Raw genomic sequence first — 27,903 nt, 5'->3', positions numbered from 1 at the left:
CTCTAAATGTTTCGTCTGTACTAGCTTGGTAAAGGATGCTTTAAAATAAAGAGCAAAATCTTTGGGTGCAAGTTGAATGTACCTTTCAAAAGGGCATTTATTCCACAATAGCTTCATTTACTGTTACCAAAAAGTGCTTGTGTGATACCTCAGCAGAGGCTATTTACAAAAATATAAACTTCTTAATATATATAATTTCAAAGAAACCTCATATTATTTCATTGCAAGTTTCTGAATTAGAAAGGTATTTACATTAGTATTTTGTGATAGAAATGTTACATGTGCTTGAAATTTCAAATAAAGCATAAAAACACATGGAATTATGTTAAAAGGCCACTGTGGCTGCTTTGGCATGAGAGGTGGCCAACATTTCTATGTTATCAGTGTAAACTGGCACATCAAGTTAAATTGCAATCACTGTTTTAAAAATAATAATCTGACACAAACTTAAGTGGCTGAAGTTAGTTAGAGTTCTCACAGAGTCCTCAGAATTGCAGCTTGGTATTCTAAATGGTCAATCAGGATCAACAAATGAAAAGCTACGTCCCAAATTGGTTAAGTATTCCAGCTCAAGTTGTAGAAAAACCACAATACAAAATCATATTCATAATAAAAAAAAGAATCATTTAAGTCACTTCTCAAATAATATTCACCAAGCCTCATTTGAAGTAGTTTCTAATTTGTGTTGTACTGCTACTGTTAACTGCAATTTCATTTCATTTCATTTTGATTTCAACAGGTGTTAGTCCTTGTGCTTGCTTCCCTTCCTGCAGAATTTTGGCATGGAATAGAGCGTCGTTGAGAAAGCAGCAATGATGATCAGATTGACAATGATGGCAGCTGCAAGGGACCCAAAGGTTTGAGAGAAGGATGGAGCCAGTAGCCACTCACGGCGGTTGGCCATGTCAGCCAGAAGGGCTTCCATTTGGAAGTGGGTCCCAATGATCCCACAGATGTGGAAGAGCTGGTGACTGTGCCCTGTGAGAGATCAAAAGAATACAACACTCAGTATTTCCATAGGGGGGGGCACAATCCCTCCCTTGCAGTAAAATCAACAAGGAGTCTTATGGTCTCTCGAAGTTTATTATGGAATAAGCTTTTGTGGGCTACTACAGGCTACTTCATCAGATGCATGCAGTGTTAATGTGAATTGCAGCAGATCCTCCCAAGTATCCCTATTTTCCAGACATATCCCCAATTTACAGAAGTCCTGGTTTCTGATTCGATCCCAGAATGTCCCACTTTTCCTTAGGATGCCCCTATTTTCATTGGAGAAATGTTGGCGGGTATGGAGTTGTCCAACCCCCAAACCGTCTGAAGGCAGCCTTGTATAGGGGAGTTGTTTCCATGTTTAATGTTTTATTATGTTGTTATATATGTTGGAAGCCACCCAGAGCGGCTGGGGCAACCCAAAAAGATGTGTTTTGGAAAGATCATTATGGAATGTGACATCCCTGTTTTCATCAGAGAAATGTTGGAGGGTATGACTCATTCCTGTGACTGCAATTTGTTTTGACAGTTGTTATTACTGAATTTTAAATTGTTGTAACATGCCCTACTGCCGAAGGGCAGGTAATAGATTTAACAATGCATTGTGCTACTGGTGGTGGTTGTTCTGTAATAATTAGGATTATTATACAAAGTGTCTTGCTGCCCAACTCTGGGGTTTTGCACTTTCCCGTGGATGGGAGATATAAGCCAAGCATCCTAATGACTTTGAAGTGGTTCCTTTGTTTCTCTGAATCCAGAACAAGTTGCCCTCCTCCAACAGAGGTGTTCTCAATTCCTTGCAGCTGTTATTCCCTTTCTCAGGTGTGGCCACAACAGCTGATTAAAACAGCCACCTTTATGTTATCAGTTGCCAATATCTGCTGGAATCCACCCACCCCATTCATTTCAGCAGGGCCTGCAAGAGGGAGAGCAGCCCCTTGTTGTCCTCACCTATGTAGTCAAAGACTCCAGGGGCCAGCCGCTCCGGCAGGTGTGTCGCAAAAAGGAAACAGGTAAGGCAGGCAAAGACAGTGTGCTTGAGGTGGATTGGAATTACACTCTCCGTGCAACTTCTTGCAGCGCATAAGTACAGCTGTAGCATAGAAAAGAAAGCATAAGATAACCTTCCTCAACCTGGTTTCCTCCAGGCTCTTTGGACTACAGCTCTCTTCAGTCCCTGCCATTAGAGCCATAAGGTGCAGGGGCTGGTGGGAATTGTAGTCCAAAACATCTGGAGAACACCAAGTTGTGGAAGGCCAATAAAAGCTCCTTGTTTAGCCGAGTTATGTTTAGCCAGCATGGTACCCTCCCTCCAGACACTGTAGGAAAGTCTAGAAGTTCCAGCATAATCACAAATCTATATTTGTCTACTCACAATGTAAACCCCACTGAATTTAATAGGGATTGGGGCACAGCAGCTTATTGTGGATTTAGTGCTGACTGTTCATGCATGGAAGTCGTTCTCAGCACCCACATAATATCATTCTCTCTGAAAGGTCACCCCATATTTTTATTCTTATAATCTGGATTTACTGTTTCTGTATGTGTGCTTCTTAACTCGTTTTCTGATCAGATTCTCCATGGAAAGGACAAATTCAGATTAAATGGGAAATAATGAGGAAGCCCCCTTATTTGCAGGAAAGGGTGGCAGCCTAGAACCACCCTTCAGCAGCCATGCATTGTGTTATGTATAAAAACACAGCAGACTGAGGGAAACTATTCTTAAAGCCATACATACCCTGTAGAAGAGAGGGATGCTGTCGAACACATAAGGATGAGCAAAGGCGAATGTGCGAATTGTTTTGCTGAACTTTGGCTGCTCCATTTCATTGAACCTGAATAAATTTTGAAAACATATATATGAACGAGCACAGTGCATAGGTCTGGTTTGCAGAACACAGAGTGTATAAGGCATGGGTCTTGGCTTTGTCTCCCATTCTTATCAAAGCTCTCCACATCCTCACATGACAGAGGGAATTTCTGCAATTTACTTATACTTAGATGTGTATCCCATCAAGACCTGCATGCTTTGGGGGCAGAATGGCATTGCCTTGGCACCAAATTGCTAAAGCTATGCCCGCATTGCCTAGGCACAGACCAATCCATACTGTGCACAGCCCCAATGACTTTTTCCACTCAGGTGGTTAGGAAACCTTAGTTCAACTCAACTGATTCAAGCTTATAAAGAAGGGAAGAATCAAAGCACAAGAGGCCAAAGAAAATACTTGGAACTCAAATAAATAATTTTAATTATTGGTGGGCGCGGTTGGTTGTTTTCATTTTACACTGAGCTCTTACAGATGACCCATTTGTTGAGCCGTCGCCCAGATTTCTTTTCTATAAAATTTGTGTGGAGGGTATACAAAAACACTGTTAATCTAACGTTAATTCTGATCTGATTGCACGGAAGTTATATGATGTTGCCGTTCTACCACACTTTCTAGCGTGGTCTCCTGTCACTTTTCTTAGCCAAAAAAATTATGGTTGTTTTTTTTAAAAAAAGGAAAAGTGGGTTTATTGTGCAAGAACCCTACATCCACTTCAGTTTTGCCATATCACGGAACCTGTGAGCAGTTTCCCAACTGATGAATTGCCCAAACATGTTACATTACAGGATGTATCCAAACCACCCCTCACTGAGGGTGGGCCAAAAGTCATGTAGCCTAAGAAAAATCCTCACTTCACTGTTCTCTATAATGGAAGCTTGGAACTTGCTTTATGAAGCCTGAATTTTGAACCATCAATCCAAGGCCTCTTCATCCTGATTTAGGTCATCTGTTTGGCAGAATGCATGGAAAACACGGGACAGAGCATCACCAGCAGGATGTGGGCAAAGAAAGTGAAAATTGAAATGAAAAGTACATGCCAAGAGGATGTAGCAAAGCCAGCTGACCCTTGGACTAAAGGAAGCCTTCAGAAATGTATCATTATCAATGTCTTATTATCCATTTGCACCTTTAAGCAGCTGCTGATATTAGCTGTCACCACCACCGCTGTGATCACTGATTAGGCACTTGGGTTAGTATTGGAAGTAGACTGATTTGTTCCCAATTCAGAGTCCGTATTGACATGGGTGACATATTGACTATTAGCCACCAAGTGTCGTCAATTAGGTGGAATCACTGTTTTGGTTGTTAGTGTCTCCTGCCTGCTTTCCAATCTACACCTCAATTGAGAGGGGCCCATGTTACCTTTCTATGCCGCCACTGTTATAATGGAAATAGGGAAGGCCGAGCCTGTTGGTTACACACAGTAAGTTTGCATGAGAAAAATGCTTGGATGCAGAAATAAATACTTGGACATGCTTGTATAAATGGCATGTATCTTATTGCCAGTCTAGCCTAACTCAGTGCTTTGAATAAGAACATAAGGAGAGTCTGCCGGATCCGGCCAATGACCCACCTTGTCCAGCATCCTGTTCTCACAGTGGCCAACCAGATGCTTCAGTAGGAAGCCCAGTGACAGGATCTGAGCACAAGAGCTCTCTCCCCTCCTGCGGTTTCCAGCAACTGGTATTCAGAAGCATTGCTGCCTCCAGCTGTGGAGGCATAGTTATTGCAGCTAATAGCCATCAACAGCTTTCTCCTCCATGAACATAGGAGCCAACCTCTATAGGCTCAGGTCCCAATAAAATATTTGAGAGGATCAGGCCCTCAAAAAGTTGATTAACATTGCCATTCAAATGGGGGGAGTGCACTATGTCATGTGATCAATTATGCAGGGTGGGGCTTACCTCCCCCCTCCAATATTTTATCCAAGTTGGCACCCCATGCATGAATGGGTCTAATCCCCTTTTAAAGCCATCTAGTTGGCTTTAATGTTCTGATTATGCAGACAATGTCCACAAGTATTGACTTTTTCCTTTTAAAAAAAGCTAAGGTAAAGGGACCCCTGACCATTAGGTCCAGTCGCGGACGACTCTGGGGTTGCGGCACTCATCTCGCTTTATTGGCTGAGGGAGCCGGCGTACAGCTTCCGGGTCATGTGGCCAGCATGACTAATCCGCCTCCGGTGAACCAGAGCAGCGCACGGAAACGCCGTTTACCTTCCCGCCAGAGCGGTACCTATTTATCTACTTGCACTTTGACATGCTTTCGAACTGCTAGGTTGGCAGGAGCAGGGACCGAGCAATGGGAGCTCACCCCATCGCGGGGATTCGAACCACCGACCTTCCGATCAGCAAGCTCTAGGCTCTGTGGTTTAACCCACAGTGCCACCCGCAACAATAGTTTCCCCTAAAAGTGATACTTCCCAGGTAGTCTGTGATGTAAAAGTTTTAATTAATGCGCGTCCCTAAAAAAAAAAGGTACACTCCCCCTAATTAAAATAATAGAATTGGAGAGTTGCAAGGGACCCAAAGCATCATCTATTCCAGTGGTTCTCAACCTTGGGTCCCCAGAGGTTTTTGGCCTACAACTCCCATGATCCCTAGCTCACAGGACCAGTGGTCAGGGATAATGGGAGTTGTAGGCCAAGAACATCTGGGGACCCAAGGTTGAGAAAGGCTGATATATTCCAACCACCTGCAAATCAGCCTCATCACTTATGAGTATATATCAGTGCTTCTCCCTGATCCAATCTTAACATCTTAACAAAGCATCACCCGACTCAGTATGCTCACCACCTCTGACAGGCCGAGATCTCCCTCCCTCCCTGTGTTTGAGTGCTATCTCATCACCCTCAACCGGGCGCATCAGAGATGTGGTGGGCACACTAGACAATGTGGGGAGAGGCTTATTGTCATTCCCTTGAGGTGGATCAGGGAGAGGCAGCATCAGGTCCAGCCCAGAGTGATGAATTTATTCAGGTACCATCTTCCCTCACTACTCACATATCACAAAATCGCTTGAGGTGGGGGCCCTATATTTATTTCCTTGCGTTATACAGGAAATCACCATCTACGTAAGAGTTAGCTAACATGACACCTCCAGATGCTGTTGGTCTCCAGCCTGTCAGGGATGATGGGAGGCCAATGCCATCTAGAGGGCACCAGGTTGGCAAAGGTTGCTGGCTGGGGCTGATCGGAATTGTGGTCTGATATTTATAGTGCTATTGAAATAGAAAATGAATACCGTATATATTTCGGGGGGGGGGCTGCTTTCTAGTGTACAGTGGTACCTTGGGTTACATACGCTTCAGGTTACATACGCTTCAGGTTACAGACTCCGCTAACCCAGAAATAGTACCTCGGGTTAAGAACTTTGCTTCAGGATGAGAACAGGAATTGTGTTCTGGCGGCGCAGCAGCAGCAGGAGGTCCCATTAGCTAAAGTGGTCTTCAGTTTAAGAACAGTTTCAGGTTAAGAACAAACCTCCGGAATGAATTAAGTACTTAACCTGAGGTACCACTGTAATTGGCTCAATTCCAGAATAAATATTATTCTCCCCAACCTAGGATGGCACACTCCCAGCTGCATTCAAAGAGGAAGCCGTTAATACCTGGAATAGCAGGAGAGGCTAGTGCCCACGACTGTGTTGAGCACAGCAGTGGAGACGTAATAATGGTGGAATGTGCTGCCAATCCATTCTTCGGGAAAAACGTAGGCGGAATAAGCAATGGCGGAGCCTAAAGGGATAAAGCAGACCCCACAACTCTATCAGACAACCTGCGTTTCCACGGACACCTCACTGCTTCCCCCCAATGCTAAACTTGTGTGGCGCATGACAATCATTTTCTAACCAAAATGGGACCACTCACAAACTAAAAAGTCCCAGGTTCAATTCCTGGCAGCATTTCCAGGAGAGACCCCAGCCTGAAACATTAAAGAGCTGCTGCCAGTCAGTGTAGACAGTCCTGAGCTATATGGACTAATGGCTTGCCCTCACTTCTTCTTGTCCCGCTGCTTTCCTCCAGGAAAACCCACTCTTTAGAGCTCAATCGAAGCAATCGACTTAGCACCAAAGAATGGCTTTTCCCTGGGGAAGGAGCGGGGCAAAAAGGAAGCCATTCGGCCCCGTGCTTTCTAAGTGTGGACAAGCCCGGATTGCTTTGATTCCTTACAAGGTCGCTTCCTCTGTTCCTATGACGCTCAGGCAACCACATTCCCCGCAGCACTCGGAGCCACAGCTGCGGTGCCCTCTGCGGGGAACAACACATTTTCTTGGCGGCAAAATGCTGCGGTAATGCAATAATCTTCCTGCTGCAAAAGTGGCACAACTCAAGTCAAGGCTCCGATATATTGGATCGCACCCTCACCTAAGCTGTACAGGGCGAGGGCACCGTAATCAAAGAAGTAGCAGGTGTGCCTGGCCCTGCTGGACATGGTGCTGAATGTGTGAGCGATGCTGGACGTCAGCGGGTAGATGCAGCAGGTGACCATGTAAGCCAGAAAGGGCCAGGTGTACGAATCCCTCCAGACATCCAAGGCGTAGACTAAGGCCAAAAGCTTCCATAGGAAGTACCTAGAAAGCAGAAAAGCCAATCAGCTAGCAGCAACAGTCTTGTAGCTTACCTTAAGAAGATAAGAAGAAACTGCTGGATCAGGCCAAGGGCCCATCTAGTCCAGCATTCTGTTCTCCCAATGGTCACCCAAATGCCTGTGGGAAACCAGAAAGCAGGATCTTGCTTTCCAGGCAACTTCAAGGTTAAGATATTGAGCTGCTAAGTAACTCCCACACATTCAATCAATGCCACCTGTAATATTCCTGGAGGGAGGCTGGAACCTCCGGTAATGTATTCATTCCCCTTCCTTTCTGTTTAAGTGACAGCTGTCATTGCAGGGTGCGTGTGCCCATCCCAAGCAAGCCCATTCATTGAGGTTACCTGAGGCCATGATGCTAATCCCACCCCACCCCCCAGCGGCTGGCTGTTGCTCCTTGAGTAATTCTTGGCGCTTTGGCAGCTGCTGCAGAGAGAACGTGGTGGCCTTATTGTTTGCAAGTGAGTAGATGTGCACGGAGGCGTTTAGAGCATGGGGTGAGCTTAACCAGAATGTAAGAAGAGCCCTGCTGGGTCAGGCCAGTAGCCCATCTAGCCCAGCATGATACTGGCCAACCAGATGCCCCAATGTAAGGCCCACAAGCAGGATTTGAGCACAAGAGCCCTCTCCCTTCCTTTTGGTTTCCAGCAACTGGCATTCCGAAGCATCGCTGCCAACAACTGTGGCAGCAAAGCATAGCCATCATGGATAGCAGCTTCAATAGCCCTCTCCTCTGTGACTTTGTCCAATCCTCTTTTAAAGGCATCTAGGTTTGTGGCCATCATTGCCTGCAGTGGGAGAGAGTTCCATAGTTTAATTCTGTGCTGCATGGGGACAACCTTTCTTTTTTTCCTCTGCCTGAATCTTCCTACATTCAGCTTCATAGCGTGTCCACAAGTTCCAGTGCTATGAAAGAGAGAAAGCAACTTTTCTTTATGCACTTTATCCATAATTAGGAGGTTTTGTCATCCAGACTGGCCCAGAGAGATGCCACTGCAGGTACCTTTCTAAGAGCTCATCCACATGGGCGTATGTTGTGGGGGGCAGGCTTCATGTTGTGGGGTGCGGAACTTCAATTAGTTAATCATTTGTATTGATTTACTTGATCGGGGGGGGGGGGGCTGCTGCATTCTGTCCTGCGTTTCTAGACACAGGTCCGAGATTTCCAAATCTGTGTCCAAGCAGGTTTTTTTCTTCCGCTGCCTTCCCCAGGAAAACCCATGTTTTACCACTGAGCAAAGTTCATGGGGTCTCCGATTCAGCAGTAAAACATGGGATCTCTGGGGGAAAGGGGGGGGGTGAACCCCGCTCAGAGACTGACCTGGAAATCCCAGACCTGTGCCTAGTACGGCACAAAAGGAAGTGTGGATGAACCCTGAGAAATGATAGCTATCTCCAAATATCTGCAGGGCTGTTCCATGGAAGATGGAGCGAGCTTGTTTTCTGCGGCTCCAGAGGGCAGGACCCAAAGTGATGGATTAAAATTACAAGAGAATCCAACTATACATTAAGAACCTTCTGAACGGTAAGAGCTCTTTGACAGTGGAACGGAGCCCCTTGGAAGGTGGTGGTTTGTTTTTAAACAAAGGTTAGAGGCCCGTCTATCAGGGATTCTTTAAGCTGTGATTCCTGCACTGCAGGGGATTGGACTAGATCATGGGGAGGCAAAGTAAGACCCAGGGGCTGGATCCGGCCCAATCGCCTTCTCAGTCCGGCCCGCGAACGGTCCAGGAATCAGCATGTTTTTACATGAGTAGAATGTGTGCTTTTATTTCAAATGCATCTCTGGGTTATTTGTGGGGCATAGGAATTCGTTCATATTATTTTTCAAAATATAGTCCGGCCCCCCACAAGGTCTGAGGGGCAGTGGACCAGCCCCCTGCTGAAAAAGTTTGCCGGCCCCTGGACTACTAGATGAACCTCAGGGTCCCTTCCAACTCTACAATCCTATGATTCTATGAGTTTATGAAATGATAAAGGTAAAGGTAAAAGTACCCCTGACCATTACGTCCAGTTGTGGACAACTCTGGGGTTGTGCACTCATCTTGCTCTATATAGGCTGAGGGAGCCGGCGTTTGTCCACAGACAGCTTCCGGGTCATGTGGCCAGCATGACTAAGCTGCTTCTGGCAAACCAGAGCAGTACACAGAAACACCATTTACCTTCCCGTCAGACTGGTACCTATTTATCTACTTGCACTTTGACGTGCTTTCGAACTGCTAGGTTGGCAGGAGCAGGGACCAAACAACGGGAGCTCACCCCGTCGCAGGGATTCAAACCGCCGACCTTCTGATCAGCAAGTCCTAGACTCTGTGGTTTAGACCACAGCGCCACCCGCGTCCCACCCCTTAAATCAAAAGCCCACAGCTCCTTTGAGGCCATTGTCAAGGAACACAGCTCCTTCTTTTATATATTTCAAGTGCACAGGCAGATCATCACATACCAGGCAGGCAGAAAATGCGTCCAGATATTCACAGTTTCATTTGTCATTTGGAAAAGGCTGACAATGCAATCTGTTGCGGAACTTCTTGGGTGACGGTACCCAAAAAGAATGCCCTTCTCTCGGAAAACCTGCAGGAGGACAGCCAACAAACTGGAGATGAGCCAAATTTGCTACAACTTGCATAGTTCACAGCCAACCTCAATAGTCCTAAGCGGGAGAAGGGAGCTAGGGAGCTCCAGCAACAACGACAAAGGCACGGTGATGCCTGCTTTGCAAACAGGACCTCTGGAGATTAATTTTGAATCTTTTGTGGGTTCTTGAAGGCTGCTTAAAAGCTTTCAAAGAACATAAACTAGGACTGTGCACCCATTCCCAACTTAAGTTGCAGCCAGGGCATCCTTTGTCTCAATTTGGATCACAGCTGGTTTGGGTAGAAACACATGAAAATGCAGCATTTCGTAAGAAACAACAGAATAGATCCAGATTGGTGCTTACATTTGTGTAACCAGCGCCCTGGATGCAGAGTGAACAGGCAGTGTAGATCTGTGGTTCCCAAACTTTTGGAGGGCCACCCCACCCCCCACCCCACCCCTGGTTCCATAAACTGTACTCCTACCCTTCTCCACAAAAACCACTCTTCAGAATAGTGGTTTGCATAACCCTTCAAGGAAGATAAGAACACAATAAAAGTCAAAACAGTAACAATTCATTGCACATTTTTTTAAAACTAGTTTAATTTCAACAAAATAAACTTGATCCAGTCATACCAGCTTTTTGAAATCTGATTGTCATTTACACTCCAGTGCCTTCCTGTCGCCCCTTGCCTCTTCGCACAACGCGCACCCTCCAGGGGAATCCCAGCATCTGCTGGGGGGCGGTGCCACCCTCTTTGGGAACCACTGATGTAAAGAGCCTAGAAAATGCAGGCCAGGTGTTTCAAGCTGGCTGCTGTGTTTTTGCTTCGGAAATGTCCACCAGATGTCTCCACCACCACAATTATGAACAAAACTTATAAGAAAAGTTTTTTGTTTGTTTGTTTGCTGGACTCCGTGATCGCTCATTAAGACTGTACAGTGGTACCTCGGGTTAAGTACTTAATTCATTCCGGAGGTCCGTTCTTAACCTGAAACTGTTCTTAACCTGAAGCACCATTTTAGCTAATGGGGCCTCCTGCTGCCGCTGAAGCACAATTTCTGTTCTCATCCTGAAGCAAAGTTCTTAACCTGAAGTACTACTTCTGGGTTAGTGGAGTCTGTAACCTGAAGAGTATGTAACCCGAAGCGTATGTAACCCAAGGGACCACTGTAGTTGTATTCACAGGTAAGTGTTGTAGATTTCAGGGGGGGGGGGCCTTAATCTCTGAGAGGGATTCATTTAGTTCTGTTGAAGAAAACACAGCAAAGCGTCTCCGGGCACATGAAAAGGCTGGCATGTTGTTCGCAGCATAAAACTTTGTGGGCCACATGCAGTTGGGTGGCATTTACTGGGCTCACATTTTTAATCGCAACCTACTCATCTGTACTTCCTGAACCAAAATGTAGCTTTCCTCCAAAGTCTCAAGCTATCCAAATGTAGCAATGCAGTCCACAAGCCATTAAAATATTTTAAACAGCAAGTATTAGAGGAAAAGTGCTTACAAAAAATGTGTACATTACATTAGTGAAAATGACTTTGAAAAAAATGCATTAGATCAGGGGAAATACATGCAAAAATCTGCACCATTTTCTACATGGGCTTTAAAAAGAGAGGTTTGCCAACTTGTGAGGGGAGAGAGACTTTCTGTTCCTCATCAGGCAATGGCGTTCCCCCTACCGTTCCCCACCTAGTCTTTCCCAGGCTATGACTTTAAGAGCAGCAGAAGCAGCTGGGAAGAGAGTTCAGGGATATTTTTAAAAATTAGTTTTATAAGTTGTGCTTTTTTGTTTCTCAATTTGATCCTTTTACATGGTTTTGTATGTTTTGTGGTATTTTATGCATTGTGATTCGCTGTTACTTTTATTGATTATAGATTGGTAATTCTTTACTGTGGTTGAACTGTTTAATTATTATTTGCTGATGTTTAATTTTACTGTTTACTATTAGATTCTGATGGATTGTTGAATGTTGCTTTGTTTGATATAAGTTGTTTATTTTAAAGTTATAGTGACTTTTATGTTGGATCAGATTGTTTCTAGTAATGTTTGATGTTTTACCATGTTTTTATGTTTTGGAAACCACCCAGAGTGGCTTGGGCAACTCAGCCAGATGGACGGGGTATAAATGAATTATAGTATCGTCATCATCATTCAAAAATGGGATAATATCAACTTAAAATTGAAAAGGACAGATGTGTCCATTCCTCTCCAGACCCTACTTTCAGTTACGAAGCAGCCACCCAGGTCTGTAGGCATGCCGTGTGCCCTCATGAGACCCTCAGAAAAAGAAAGGTGTTGTTCAGAAAGCCACGCCAAATGCAAATGGAGAAGACAGAATTCAGTCTGTATGGGTGTGACCCTCTCCTGCCTAGCAGCCAGCGATGAATAAGCAAAGCAAGTTCAATAGGCTAGCTAGACCAACACCTCAAGAGGTCTTTTCTGTCACAAGCAAGCCACTCCCAGGATTAGCTGGGACCTAAGGCCTACAGTGCCAACTTTGCTTCATGCTGAAACTTGCTTGGGTAGACTGCAGTGACTTTCATGTTTGCCTCCAAATGTCCTGGGAGGTTGAAATTCTTCCGAGAGTTACCGGCTCATGGAACTTAATGTTCACGCAGAGTCACGGGAAGAGGTGTATCTTAGTCATGGAGCATCTGCCTCACGTGCAGAAGGGCCCCAATCCTCAGCAGCTCCAGGTAGGGCTGGGGGAGACTCCTGGCCTGGAACACTGGAGAGCTGCTGCCAGTCAGTGCAGACAATGTTGAGCCAAATAGACCCAATGGTTTGATTCCATGTAAAGCAGCTTCCTATGTCCAAACCAGGGTTTCCGTCTGCCCTGGAACAGCCTGCTCTGGCATATGTGCCAACATTTCTCTGATGAAACAAGGGACACCCGAAATAAATAAATAAATAAATAAATAAATAAATAAATGAATGAATGAATGAATGAATGAATGAATGAATGAATGTATTATTTATACCCCACCCATCTGACTGGGCTACCCCAGACACTCTGGGTGACTTCCAACATATATAAAAACATAATAAAACATTAAACATTTTAAAAAATCTTCCCTATACAGGGCTGCCTTCAGATGTCTTCTAAAGGTTGTACAGTGGTACCTTGGTTCCTGAACGGCTTAGTTGTTGAACAGATTGGCTCCCAAACACTGCAAACCCAGAAGTAAGTGTTCTGGTTTGTGAACGCTTTTAGGAAGTTGTACGTCCAACATGGCTTCCACAGCTTCCGCTTGAGCACAGGAAGCACCTGCAGCCAATCAGAAGCTGCACCTTGGTCTTTGAGTCAAACAGATCCGTGGAATGGATTGAGTTTGAGAACCAAGGTACCACTGAATAGTTGCTTATCTCCTCTCGGGGGTCACATAACTCCATACCCTCCAATGTTTTTCCAATGAAATAGGGGCATCCTAAGGAAAAAGCAGGACATTCAGGGATCAAAACAGAAACTGGGACGGCTTCTGTAAATCTGGGGCTGCCCCTGGAAAAAGGGACACTTGGAGGGTCTGCTCTGGCAGTATTTAGGGCAGATTCTTGAGCAGAGGTCTGGCCCAGTCTTCCTGCCACCCCACTTCCTTCAAGTGAGGGCTGTGACCTTCAGTGGGCGCAGCATGTGTTCAAACATGGTCAGAAGGTCCCCTTCCTCTCACAACTGGCCCAAGACTGTTGATATCGCCTTGCCCCATAGGAGCCCACTCAGCCGCTTCAGGTGACAGAATTGGCATTTCACAGGTGCTACGTCATACCCGTTCCACATTTGTAAGAATGAGTTATTTCAGTGAGGCAGCACCCACACTTTGAAACTCCCTTGACTCTTGTCACCATTGTATTCTTTTCACCACCTGCCAGAAACATTATTGTTTAGACATGTCTGTCCGGGTTTTAAGGAAGTTGATGCACTTTAAAAATTTGTTTTTAGCGTATTGTTATTTTAACTGTTTGAAAGTTTTAAATTCTTGTCGTTAATTCTTCCTGGTGACAATTGTATTGCTTTATCTTCATTTTGTAAACTGCTTTGAGGTTGTTGCTTGTTGTTTTTTTAAGAATCAAGCAGTGTATAAATTTGATGAAATAAATGGATAAATATTGAAGGACAAAATGGCATGACCCCCCCCCCGGCCTTTCCACACACAGAAGCCGAGCAGACTGTCAGATGAAACTCACTCGAATACTAGAGATGCTAAGAGCATCCTCCAGCACACCTGGGGGCAGCAGACCGGTTGGGGAGGTGGAGGGAGGCAGGGAGCAAACATATACCTGCCCTCAGAGGGTGTTATGTACTGAACTGAATAGGATCCAAAAGGCAGAAGTCTGATTGGTCCTAGAAAATAGGATTCAGAATGCAGCAGTCTGATTGGTCCACAGGAGCCACCCAATCCAGCTCCAGGTGGAAGTGAACCCGCAACCTGATTGGCCTACAGGTGAATCGCAGAATTAGCCCATTGTGTAAATAATGTATATAAAGCAGACATTCTGAGGGAACTTCCATTCCTCCTCACCACTATGAGATGAATAAAGAGCATGAAATCCACTCTCAACTCCGAGTATATTTCAGAGGGGGATGGCCACGGGGCTTAGAAAAGACAGTCTGGGGATGGGGCCTGCCACCACTCCTCTCCAGCACCTGTAGCAGTTGCTTTACTTTGCCCCATGGTTGGGGCACCTCTGCCTCTGCTAGTGGTGTGCTGGTTGCTTCCTCCAAGCCCTACCTGGGAGCTTTGCCCTCTTTAAAGAAGATGATGCAACAGCGAAGAGAATTGAGACCATCCTGGTTTCATACCATGTGGCCAGTCAAGATGGAAATTAAAGCTGCACACCCCCTCTACATTTAGAGCATATCCCCACCCCCAAGTACCCTGGGAACTGTAGTTCACCCATCACAAGCTCATAGCTGTCAACTTACAGATTTGAAAATAACAGACCAGCAGCCTTGAAAATAGGGGACCTGCAGCCTCACCTGTTCCAGGCACTCCATCATTTAAGGGACATTTAAGGGACATCCATCAATAAGGGACAGCAGCGGGACATGGCGCTGGAATAAGGGACTGTCCCTTCAAAAAAGGGGCACTTGACAGCTATGCAAGCTGCAATCCCCAGCACTCCTAACTGACTACAGTTCCCAGAATTCCTGGAAGGGTGAGAAGAATATGCTCTAAATAAAACCAATAAAATAGACAACGCTCTGACTTTTAGAAGACATCTGAAGGTAGCCCTCTATAGGAAATTTTTTAATGTTGGAGGCTTTACTGTAGTTTTATACTTTGCTGGAAGCCACCCAGAGTGGTTGGGGCAACCGAGTCAGGTGGATGGCATATAAATAAAATTGATGTTGTTGTTGTTGTTTCATTTGCATCCCGCCTTTCCTCCAAGCAGCTTGAAGCGGCACACATCGTTCTTCCCCTCGTCATTTAATCTCCACAACAACCCTGTGATGTAGGTGGCTTGGGCAACACGTTCAGATGGGAAGGGTACAAATAATATTATAATTATTACTTATCACAGTCAATGCTAATAAAAAAACTATCATAATAATAGTTAGACTGGTAGTGATTGGCCTGAGGTCACACCCAGCAAACTTCAGGGCCGAGCGAGGGGTTTTGAACCCTGGTCTCCCAGGTCAAAAAGGTAAAGGTAAAGGGACCCCTGACCATTAGGTCCAGTTGTGGCCGACTCTGGGGTTGTGGCGCTCATCTCGCTTTATTGGCCGAGGGAGCTTCCAGGTCATGTGGCCAGCATGACTAAGCTGCTTCTGGCGAACCAGAGCAGCACACGGAAGCGCTGTTTACCTTCCCACTTGCACTTTGACGTCCTTTCGAACTGCCAAGTTGGCAGGAGCAGGGACCGAGCAACGGGAGCTCACCCCGTCGCGGGGATTTGAACCACCGACCTTCTGATCAGCAATCCCTAGGCTCTGTGGTTTAACCCACAGCGCCACCCGCGTTCCTTAGTTACACTATTATGCCACACTGCCTTACCCAGGGTGGCATTCGCCTTGCACAAGACCCATGTTGCAAAGACCCCCTTTACTCACTTTGGGAACCTGGTCAGTGTTGAGCAGCCGGGGAAGCTTCAAACTCAGGATGGTGTTCATGGTCACGAGCTGATCTGGGCGGAGAGTTTTCCTCTGGGAAGAACTTTCCCGCCTGAGAGACAGGCAGGTTGGATTAAGTCTTCATCGGCGCCTCCGTTCAGACTTGCCACGGATACCTGGGGGTGTTTTTTAAGGAAAGAGACAGCACACGAGGGTTGCTATGGGAATGAAAATGATCAAGAGATGGGCCTCAACAAGTGTGCAGGAACCCACGAGGGTTAGGATTGGTGCCCCCCCAAAAAGTCACTGCCCCAGGCAGAAATCTCAAGTGGCAGCAGCCCTACTACTTAAGGAGGGGGTTCAAACTACTGGGTGGCTCTCCCCAACCAGCACATTGCAATGTGTACCAAACACGATCTGCATGAAGCCCCCGAGGCTCCCAGAGAGTTTCTGGACTCCATATTTTGACCCTCTGTGAACATGGCAGCTTCTCCTCAGGCTTAGATTCAGGCCGTGGAGCTCCATGAACACTCACAGTCTGAAGGCATGGCTTTACACAGAAGGAAAGCTACAAACACATGCTCTCATGTCACAGAATTCCGTTTATATATACAATATTTTTTTTATGAACTTCAGGTCAACCTACATAACAGAATCCAGTTACAGACACGGGCTTTAGCGTACCAAGTCCAGAGTCAGGTCAGATCGCAGCAAATTATTATATTATATCAGAAGAGTCATTGCCAGTTCTGTGTGGTTCTTAGAGAACTGCACTGGTTGCCAATTCAATCTGCAGAAAAAGCACTGTTATGGGTGCCACCTAATACCCATTTCCACAGCTGTAAGAACTTAAACTTGTAGTGGGGCGTCACCTACACTTTGGAACTCCCTGCCTATTGATGTCAGGCCTTCACTGTATAACCCCTTCAAAATGAGGCGTTTGGGATTGTGAGAGCCTGGGAATCCCGAGTCCTTATTTACAAAGGAAAACAATAAAACACCCTTTCTCAAAGCAATTTTTTTTCCACTTCTCACCACTCGCCTATGTTGTGGGAGGCGTTCAGATGGGGCTATACAGTGGTACCTTGGGTTACATACACTTCAGGTTACATACACTTCAGGTTAGAGACTCCGCTAACCCAGAAATATTACCTCAGGTTAAGAACTTTGCTTCAGGATGAGAACAGAAATCGTGCTCCAGCGGCACGGCAGCAGCAGGAGACCCCCATTAGCTAAAGTGGTGCTTCAGGTTAAGAACAGTTTCAGGTTAAGAACAGACCTCCGATACGAATTACTGGTAAGTACTTAACCCGAGGTACCACTGTATATCCTGACATTACTGAGCCAGGCCTCCTTAGAGATACAAATATGTGCCCTCAGCCACAGCGCAGATGTCAGAGAATTCTGACAAAAATAGAAAAGGGAGCTGAAGTTACATAATTTCGCCGCAGCAGACAGACTAATGTAGTAGGGTTTTTTGGTAGAAGATGAACTGCAGCAGAATGGAAGGTGCACAAGATGCAGAAACAATCAAATCAAAACAGCCGGTACAAAATGTGTTTCCCACCTCTCCTTAGATTGATTTTTAGAGAAGAGCCAGAAAAACTGGGTAAAAAAGGCTATTCAGAATAAGGGCAGGAAGAACTGCCCTTGCTCTGTGCTGGCTTTGTGGCATTCTATTCCCAACAGGATTCCTGACTGGCTGGGATCATCTCAAGAGGAAGCCCATTTTTAAAGAAGAAGATGACATCAAAGCTGTATGTTGAGGGCTGGATGGTGACTCCCAAGAACTAGCTGTAAAAAGCATGTGGAAAATACCCACCCACCCCCCAATCTTCTTCTTGCCTGCCCAAAATTTCCGTAAGTGGAAACCTAGCTCAGCCTTCTTACCTACCCTGAATTTCTGTAGCACATGAGCTGCGATTTGCTGTAGAAATAGATTCCTCTGGTTCTAGCTCACTGCCTGGCAAGCTACTACCCCAGGATGCTAAGAGGCAATACGAGTCTCTCTTCTCTCTCACATGCAGTGACCAAAAGGCAGCCAGGATGAGCCCGTGAAGTCTGCATTGAACTCTCCCTAGGCAATGAGAAATTCCTTGCAGAAGCGGACTATTTAAAAAGGGAGGTGTTGATTCACTGCAGGAAGAGTCCACAAAATGCATAACTTGGCCACACCTTTTCTCAGCCTGCTATTATCTTTCACCTATTTTATTTCTTTTAACCCACTTCCTCCTGCCCCCATTTTCTATAATGGCTGCCTGCACCCATTTACCCCACCTCTCTTCTTGTAAGTGTGGCCAGTCAAGAATTTCCTGAATAGCCTGAGCCTAAGCAGATGCCAGTATTTTGGCAGCCAAGTTCAAGGTGTATCTCAATCCCACCTCAAGCTAGGAAAGCAGGTCAGCATTAATATTTATTTCATTTAATAATTGCTTCCTTAAAAAAACACCCACATCAAAACATTTGCATGATAAGAACATGTTCTCTTCATTTTATTACAGTCGTACCTTGGTTTTCATACAGCTTAGTTCTCGAACGTTTTGGCTCCCGAATGACGCAAACCCGGAAGTGTCTGTTCTGGTTTGCGAACTATTTTTGAAAGCTGAACATCTGCTGAAAGCTTTGTCAGCTTCTGATTGGCTGCAGGAACTTCCTGCAGCCAATCAGAAGCCGTGCTTCGGCTTCCGAACATTTTGGAAGTCGAACGGACTTCTGGAACAGATTCCATTCGACTTCCAAGGTACGATTGTATTTCGTACAAGTTATACACCGCTTGATTGTAAAATAAAGAAAAGAGAAATAAATCCTAAAAGCGGTTTGTGAAAAAGATACAATAAAATTATCTCTAATTAAACTGAAGAGTTTCAAAAGGTTAGACTAAAAACAGATTAAAACTCACATTGACTTTCTAAGCGTCTGGGTCGGCTTGCCTGAACAAAAGCGTTTTTAGCAGGACAGTGATGACTAATCTGATATCAACAGGCAGGGAGTTCCAAAGTGTAGGTGCTGCAGCAAATATTAAGTTCTTACAAATGCGGAACAGGTATTATATAGCAGGTGTAACAGAGCTAGTTCCACTAGTGGTCAAGTGGGTGTAAGGTGATCTCATAGGTAAACTGGTCCAAAGTTGCTCAGGGCTGATATACTAATAGCAACACCGTGAACTTGGACTGTTGAAATGATTTTATATATAACAATTTTAAGACCAATACAGATACAGAGTGAGGGTTTTCTTTATTTAAAAAATCCACTTAAATGGTTCATTGAAAGGGGAACATCTTTACTAGGTGCAAAAAGGACATTAAAAATGGACCCTGTTGGATATACCACCAGGAGGGAGCCCCAAAATAATAATAATAATAATAATAATAATAATAATAATAATAATAATAATAATAATTTATATCCCGCCCTCCCCAGCCAAAGCCGGGCTCAGAGTGGCTAACAACAGTAAAATAATACAGCATTCTAAAATCAGTTCATTATAAAATCAGTTCAAATCAAATTAATGGCAACCACTGGGCTAGAGTTCTGTGAGGAGCCACCACAGACACGGTTTCCTGGTGAGATAGTCTCTGTTAAGAGACTCTCTTCTGCAGAGTGAAGCAATCAGATGGATATATAAGCATCCCCCCACTTATGTGGGGATTGCGTTCTGGACCCCCACGTACATAAGCGGAAATCGTGTAAGTGGAGAGCGCCCTCTCTGCCGATCTCTCTCCAATCCGTAACCAAAAATGCTGTATCCAAAAATATCCATAACTAGAATTAGAGCTCTGGTGCTGGCAGGAGGATATATGGGAAAGCAGCCAATGCTGCTGCGCTACCCCGGACATCAGCTATTAGGCGGGGAGGCTAAGCAGCCCAAACAAAGCTCTGATGCACCTCAGGTCTCTTCAGGGCTTCCTCCGCCCTCACCGATGTCCTCTTCAGGCTCTGGGAAGGGTCTCCTTGCAAGCCATAAGGACTCTCCAGCTCTCTTCTGCCATTCCCAGGTTTGAATTAAATTATCTATCTATTTCCCGGTGCCCTGCATGTACACAGTCGCACATGAATCGATCGCACGTAAGGGGGTGGGACGCCTGTATAAGGAGTGAAACAACCCCCCTATCACACCAACAGGAGACTGCAACTGGCGGCACCTAGGCTTTGGAACTCCCTGCCTATTGATATCAGGTAGTTGCCTTCACTGTCCTCTCTTCAATACCTACTAAAAACATTCTTGTTTAGCCCACACATTTTCAGCCTATTGTTATTTTAACTTTCTGAAAGTTTTAAATCCTTAATGTTAATTTTTCTTGTGGATACTGTCTTGCTTTATCTCTCTCCCCCCCCCCCCTTTTAGTTTGCTTTTTCCTTTTTTTCTTTTACAATCCAGCGATGTATAAATTTCATGAAATAAATTACCGTAACTCCTTTCCTGGCTTAACTCCTTTCCTGGCCAGGCAACCGAGGTCTGGAGCAAAGCCACCACCGCTCCTTAAATTTACTGCCCCACCCCAACTCTGGCAAAAGTCTGGCTCTTTGCACCGCGATGGGCTCCTGTCCCCTTCCCTGATAAATTGCAGGAGCTGCTGTCTGGCACAGCTACATACCTTCCCTGCTGCGTCTGGCAAGAGACATCCCTGCAGGCCACTGTGTTCATGTTTGGCTTGGGACTGTGCAGGTCCCCCCCTCCTGGCTTATCTCAACATGCCAGCGTACGCCCTGTATCCAAGAGAGTGTGTGAATCTTGCAAAACACACAGCGAAACAAAGCCCCACCTGACTGCTGAAGCACACCGCCTTCCCCACCCTTTCTGGATGCTAAATATTTCCGCCAGGTCGTTCAGGACACAGGACCGCTTGCCTGCCTGCCTTCCCCGCAAGCATAAAGCAAGGGCTCAGGCATCCATCCTCCCCACCCACCCAAAGGAGAATGTTATGCACCTGCAAGGAGGTTCAACATTCTGGGTAAATAATGGAGATGTTAATGAGTAACTTTTTACGACTTCCCCCATGTGGCACCAAAGATGAGATTGTTCAAGCGGAGAACCAGCCTCGGACCAAACCCTGCTGTGCACACCCTCAAAGGCAGCCTTCCCCAACCTGGTGCCCTTCCAGATGTTCTGGACCCCCATCAGCTCCAGCAAGGGCAGCTGCACTCCCGCCAACACCAAACAACATCAAACAGCTGTGCCAAGGCGGGGAAGGCTGCTCAAAATGGTTTGCAAAGCAGGGAAAAAACAGTCGCAATCTCACACAACTCCCGGTCATTCCAAAGAGGCTGGTGCAGACGAACATCATCTAGGTTGACTGCTGGTAGGAATTTGATTCAGTTTGCATTTAAAGGCAAAGTTCCCCGATTTGCAAAATGATTTCAGAATAGAAACCCCGCACGCCTTCAAAATTCATGGCTATCCAAATTTTGTAGCATAGTTCTCCCTATATATGCAACCATATACTTGCTTGGGTAAAGCATGCATAAAGATGCATATAATGGTGGGGGGGAGGAATGCATTATATTGAGGAAGAACTGTCTGACTTTTAGAAGACATCTGAAGGCAGCCCTGTTTAGGCAAGTTTTTAATGTTTGATGTTTTATCACTTTCTTATTATTAATAATAATATTCTGCTGGGAGCCACCCAGAGTGGCTGGGGAAACCCAGCCAGATGGGCGGGGTATAAATAATAAATTATTGTTATCATTATTATTCCAACTCTACATTTCTACAGTCTGTGATTTTATGGGATATATAAATAAGGCTGACAATGATAGGTAACATCCTTACCACCCTCGCAGGGGAGGGGTTGGACTAGATGCACCTTTGAGTCCCTTCCAGTTTCACAATTTTATGAGGAAAAAGACCAACCTCGTGGCATTTTAAGCCTTACTCTACCCCCCTCAATTAAACACAATCGGAAACAAGAATGTTTCTGAGGTCTGCCTGAAAGGTAGCAAGGAGCAGCCAATCGCGGCCACTGCCAGGCACCTGCCCAAATCCACCAAGTTAATGTCTTACTTGATGGTAAATCCAGCTCTGCAAATCAAGCAGCCCCTTAGATCTTCTCTGGAGTTATGCTGCAAGCCACCAGATGGGCTCCCAAACGCCTCTGAAAACACTGTACTCCTAGGCGATCTGATTTGCTTCTGGCAAGACTCCTTGAGTCCTTGGTCCTCTCCAGCAGCAGTTTGCAGAGAGTCTGGTTAAGGAGTTTAAACATTGATGGTTGCAAATGCCTCGCTGAGTGGCAGGAGAGAGGAAGGGCAGGGAGGAAAGAAAGAAACCAGGAAGAGCTCTGTGGCAACTTCCCAGGGTGCGGCTGCTTCAAGGTGGTTCAAGGACAGAACTATGTATACCTCGCGGCCTGCCGCTGGCGCTGCTAGGGTTAAGCCCCTCAAAGTAAAGCTGTCCACTCCAGTTTCTCAGTTTTTGCAGTCTCAAGCTGAGTTCTCCCCTTTCCACACCAGTCTGTGAATTTTTCTTCAGCCCTCTTGTAAATGCACCAGAATTTCCCTATGACTGTCTCCTAATCTCCACATTTTGGCAAAGCAATTTCCCTACATATATTGCATTCAGGTATGCTATCTTTATGATATATATGCATTCCCCCCCTCAAATATTTTATTGTTTTCACTTATTTATACGAGAAGCAAAGATCAATATTCAACAATCCTGCCCACCCCACCCCCCAGCAGAAGCACCAAATGTCTGTTTAATGACATTTCACTTTTATGCCATTTCGGTTTTTGTACGAAGATATCATCCCATAATCTGCCATGTGTTCTTGGAGGCCTATCACCATTTCCCAATGATGCTGCCCACGTAGAATACATGCATTTTTATGCACACATTATCCTTGGAGATGCACTCTTCTGCTCACATGGCTTGGCTGGAAAACCACATTGCAAAATTCGGAGAAGTGTGACTTTCCAAGGATGGCTGTGTTTTGGTCCACGCATTGTTTCAGAAAGGTTTGCTGTACAAGGAAAACTGTTGTGAATTTCTCCCTCCATCCATGCTTGGATGTAACAAACCAACCTGGTGCCTTCCAGATGTTTTGAACTGCAGCTCCATCGGCTGACTGGGACCGATGGTGTTGCAAATCCAAAACATCTGGAGGGCACCTGTTTGGGGAAGGCCGCTTTATGGAGACATACTTTCCTAGCCAGCTTGCATTGCTCAGAACTGCTGTCTCTTCTGCCACGTTATACAGTCAAACCCAATTTTCATAATGCAGGTTATTTAGCAACATCCTCTCTCTCGGGTATATTATTCAACAGGCAGAAGGAGCCAGGAAAACAACAGGCCAGAGATGAGTTGCTCTCGGCTGCCCCATAAACAGTTTGTTCCTTTCTGGATTAACCAAGTCTTAGTAGACCCAGAAGATTCTGGTTGCATCAGAACTTTCTGCCAGACAACTGCAAGAGTTTGCAAAACCATAAAAAAGGTGCTTGCCTAGGTTTGACCTTAAGTTATTTCCCCAAGAAACTGTCAGTCATAGTATCATAAAATTGTAGAGCTGAGAGGGACCCAAAGGGTCATCATCCAGACCCCCAGGAATTGCAAGGAGTATAGGAGAACAGATCAGTTCTATCAAGAATGGCATCCTAATTCCCACAGACTGGGTCTGGTGCGGACTGGCCAGTCTTACCAGATAATGTTTGGGGTGTAGTAAAAACATGGGTATCTCTTGTTGGGAAAAAGGAATGTACTTTTTGTATATTGCATCTTACCTCCAAGGTGATATACATAGGTCTCTTCCTCCCCATTAAATCATCACAACAGCCCTGTGAGGTAGGCGAGGCTGAGATGCAGTGACCAGCTGCAAAGGTAACCCAGGGAACTTCATGGCCAAGTGGGGGATTTGAACCCAGGTCTCCAAGCTCCTAGTCTTCATTTAACCCCCACAACAACCCTCTGAGGTAGGTTTGCCTGATAGTGTAAGTGACTGCCCCAAGATCACCTAGTGAGAATCATGGCTGGGTGGGGATTTGAACCTGAGTCTCCCAGGTCCTAGTCTGGTGCTCTAACCACTACACCAGCAGCAGCTCTCTTTAGAGAGGGAGCTATTTTACCCTAGTCTTCCAGTTGGAACCCAAGAGAAAATGCCTATGTATTGTGCCAGACGGATGGCTTTGCCCCGACGCCTTTTACACGATTTGGGGGGAAGGGGCATGGCACAACAGAACACAACTCCCTGACCAGCCTTCAGATACTACAGCAACTGGCCAGGCTAGTCTAAGCAAGTGGAAATTTACAGATGCTGCGAAAAGGCAGCTCAATATTTATTTTTTAACCATTCCGCAAGTTGCAAAACAAGAACAGCACGAAATTAACATGCAGTGAAAACAAGACGGACAGCCCATTTAAAGCACAGCAGACTGAAACTTTTTCCAAAAATAAAATAAAAAGCTACTTTTGTTCCTGCCCTCTTTGCCCAGGCAACACCAATGATTGGCATGCCAAAGGAATGAGGAACTGCATTTCCACCAGCCAGAGAGAGCGAGACTCAGGCTGGACCTTCAGCCTCTGTTCTGGACACCCAAGAGACTCAGGGCTGGTTCACACCTTCACGCTTGTCCCTTGAGGAGTGTCCGTTTAGGGCGACTTACGTGATTTAAGAATCCACCACCACCAAGAACATTCTCAGGCTCAACAGAGCCATTGAGTGGAGTCAGTTCACACACTTAGGGTCGAGCCATCATCAAACGGCGTCCTGCATGTCTGAATCTGCCCTTATCACCACTGCAGGGGGTTGGACTAGATGACCCTTGGACCTTTCCACCTCCACAATTCTATGATTCTAAGGTGACTCGCAGCAGGGTTTTGAGAGACTCTGGAGCAGCCTTCACCAAGCTGGTACCCTGTGGATGTTTAGGACTACAATTCCCATCAGCCCCCCCAATTGTAGTCTGAAACAGCGGCACCAGGTGAGGGACAGCGGTGCTGATGCTGAGGCGCTTCTCCTTTTCATTCTCCTCTGCTCTTTTTCTTGTCTGCTGTTGCTGACCCTCTTTCTCCTCTCCCCCCAAACAGTCTGTCACACGCTCTTTCCTGTTTCGCCTCTCTTGTCCTTGATTATTTACAGAGAACCAACAACATGCTTGCTACTTTAAACGATACCAGAGCACAGGTCTCTACTCCCAAGGAGTTTACAATATCAAATCGTGTGCATGCATGCACACAAAAGCTCATACCAATAACAAACTTAGTTGGTCTCTAAGGTACTACTGGAAGGAATTTTTTTTATTGTGAGTCCTAGTGTTAGGGGAGAGGGAGGGAATCTTTTCTGCCTCCACTTTCTCATTACTGTACCATGCATTATGTTAAAAACTTCTATCATGTCGCCTCTTACTTGCCTTTTCTCTAAATTAAAAAACCCCAAACGCTGCAACCTTTCTTCATTGGGGAGTCGCTTCCTCCCCTCAATCATTTTGGTTGCCCTTTTCTGAACCTTTCCCAACTCTGCAATATCCTGAGGCGACTGGTATGCCAATTGTGGTTGTGCCATAGATTTGTATAACTGCAGTATGATACGGGGTAGTCCCAGTTTACAGAAGGGTTCTTCCTGTAATATTGTTATTATTATTAATAATAATAATAATATTTATATACTACCCTCCATCGTAAGATCTCAGGGTGGTTCACAGAATAAAATACAGGGTGAAAGGAGTAAATAATTAAAACAAAACAGCAAAACAATAACTCCCCTTCCCACAGAAACATTCAAAAGGCTGTAGAATATTAATTGGCCAAAGGCCTGGTTGAAGAGGAACATTTTTGCCTGGCACCTAAAGTATTGCATTATAGATTGAGGGGAGGGCCCCCATAAACCCTAGGAATGAATAAATGCTAAGATTTTGATTAAGTGGGATACGGATTAAAACGCAAACTGCAGAGATGTGCCGGACTGGGGATTCCTGGGCTGGCTTATGCAAACCAGCTTGGCCAAGCTAAGGGAACGACAGAGGCCCATTGAGGCAATGCAAGAAAACTTCCCCAATGCCCTGAGGTGTGAAGAGAGACAGGGGTTTAAAATGGGTAGGCAACCTAAGGCCCACGGGCCGGATGCGGCCCAATCGCCTTCTCAATCTGGCCTGTGGACGGTCCGGGAATCAGCGGGTTTTTACATGAGTGGAATGTGTGCTTTTATTTAAAATGCATTTCTGGGTTATTTGTGGGGCATAGGAATTTGTTCTGTATTTATTTCAAAATATAGTCCAGCCCTCCACCAGGTCTGAGGGACAGTGGACCAGCCCCCTGCTGAAAAGATTTGCTGGCCCCTGGTTTAAAGGGTTGCTAAAGTGATGCGGCGTGTGTTTTGAGCAGGGGTTTGGAGTACTTCTTGGGAGGAGAAGGAGAGGGGGAGATCTATGTTGGAGAGAGGCAGCCTGAGGGTTGCCTGCGCTGCTGCCTCTGGACTTCCTCCATGCAGACTGAAGTTGTAAGAAGGTGAACAAACCCTATTTCTTAAAGCACAACAGTCTCCAAAGGGACACGGATCCTGTGCGTGTGCTTGGGACCCCATGGGCTCTTGCCACCACTTGGCAGAGAGAGGGGCAGGCACCCAACTTTTGTGACAATATAATGAAGGCACTAGGTGAATCATCAGTATAGCAGAATAGGGGAACAGGGGCCTCCGACATGTGTGTAGACTGAACAGGAACTTCAGCAGGTGTGGTATATATGGGTGTTGTTAGAGAGCAGCACAGCAGGGGCAAGACCTGGGCCCCATGTCTCCTACCCCTTTCTGAAAACTGGGCAGACTGCAAAACGTTGGTGACTCCAGCCACCGACTCACCATCATTTCCCCAGAAGCATCTATACAGTGGTACCTTACAGTGGTACCTCAGGTTAAGAACTTAATTCGTTCTGGAGGTCCGTTCTTAACCTGAAACTGTTCTTAACCTGAAGCACCACTTTAGCTAATGGGGCCTCCCGCTGCCGCCACGCCGCTGGAGCACGATTTCTGTTCTCATCCTGAAGCAAAGTTCTTAACCCAAGGTACTATTTCTGGGTTAGTGGAGTCTGTTAGCTGAAGTGTCTGTAACCTGAAGCGTCTGTAACCCGAGGTACCACTGCACATATAGATTCACATTCCTGAATCTGTGCCCTGAGTTCTTTAAGCACTACCTCAGGGGTAGTGAATAAACTTGAATAAAATATTTGGGGAGGGGGGGAAGCCCTGCATAAATGTTCACAAGACACAGTGCATGCACACCATTTGAATGGCAATGCCCATCAACTCTGGAGGAGGCTGCCCCCCTCAAATATTTTATTGGGGTGTGTGGAGGAACCTCAACCCCTAGGAGCTGTGCAATGCTTCCAGTGTAGTATCTGCAGGAAGCAGATGGGGGGGGGAGGCAACTGCAGACTACCCCTTCCTCCTCACCGCTGCATCTGGTGACCCTAAGTAGACCCCTACTGAACCCCCACAAATCTAGGGTTAGGAGGAATGAGCTTGGGAGGTCATAATCCCAATTTAGAAATTTAAGAGTCCAGTACTTACCTCTGCCAGCCAAGCTCTGTCAAAGGCATGGAGAGAGAGAGGCAATGCTGCTTCTGTTGTTGCTGCTGCTACTGCTGCTCCTTCTCTGGTTTCTAGCTTCAGAGGGATGCTCTTGTGGGATGGAAAGGAAAGTCAGTCCCCACCTCTTAGCTTAGACAGAGGAGGGAGGCTTGACAGCAGGCTAGGCCATCTCCACAGGTTGAAGAATGTGACCAGCTCTTTCCAGAAGCCACTCCTTTGCTCTGGTTGCATTTGCAATTAAAGGAAAGAGACAGCCTTTTGGCTTGGTTTGTTTTTTTTTAAGCGTGCTGGGGTTTCCCCACCCCAAATGCTCCTTCAGTTAAAGAGTCCCCAGGCCAGCAAATTAGCCAAAGCTT

General features: G+C 45.8%; 1 protein-coding gene across 4 annotated transcripts; it reads right to left on the bottom strand.

Moving 5' to 3' along the window:
* Nucleotides 1-66: 66 nt before the first annotated feature.
* Nucleotides 67-27,903, bottom strand: PAQR5 (progestin and adipoQ receptor family member 5). 4 transcript variants are annotated; one of them, XM_083713241.1, is made up of 9 exons: nucleotides 27,527-27,903; nucleotides 16,035-16,210; nucleotides 9,852-9,979; nucleotides 7,186-7,391; nucleotides 6,429-6,555; nucleotides 4,182-4,226; nucleotides 2,729-2,825; nucleotides 1,942-2,083; nucleotides 67-978 (listed from the first exon to the last, which is right to left on the bottom strand). In XM_083713241.1, exons 2-9 carry the CDS (start codon nucleotides 16,092-16,094, stop codon nucleotides 743-745), a joined length of 1,041 nt encoding a protein of 346 aa, XP_083569367.1. In that variant the 5' UTR covers nucleotides 16,095-16,210; nucleotides 27,527-27,903; the 3' UTR covers nucleotides 67-742. The 4 variants fall into 4 exon arrangements, with proteins under 4 accessions (XP_083569367.1, XP_083569368.1, XP_083569366.1 ...); XM_083713242.1 differs by lacking the exon at nucleotides 27,527-27,903 and adding an exon at nucleotides 20,630-20,760; XM_083713240.1 differs by lacking the exon at nucleotides 27,527-27,903 and adding an exon at nucleotides 17,929-18,172.

The sequence above is a fragment of the Podarcis gaigeae genome (genome assembly GCF_964106915.1).
Source record: "Podarcis gaigeae genome assembly, chromosome: 14".
NCBI lineage: Eukaryota > Metazoa > Chordata > Lepidosauria > Squamata > Lacertidae > Podarcis > Podarcis gaigeae.
Note: the sequence above shows the minus strand (reverse complement) of the source record. Positions and strands in the feature narration are given on the sequence as shown.

What these genes read in the sequence shown, in the direction of transcription:
- PAQR5 (XM_083713241.1), bottom strand. Translation starts at nt 16,094, where the DNA reads ATGAACACCATCCTGAGTTTGAAGCTTCCCCGGCTGCTCAACACTGAC. An exon ending in ACACTGACCAGGTTCCCAAA is followed by an intron (nt 9,980 to 16,034) that starts GTGAGTAAAGGG and finishes GTCCTCCTGCAG; the next exon opens with GTTTTCCGAGAGAAGGGCAT. An exon ending in ACGCATTTTCTGCCTGCCTG is followed by an intron (nt 7,392 to 9,851) that starts GTATGTGATGAT and finishes TCTGCTTTCTAG; the next exon opens with GTACTTCCTATGGAAGCTTT.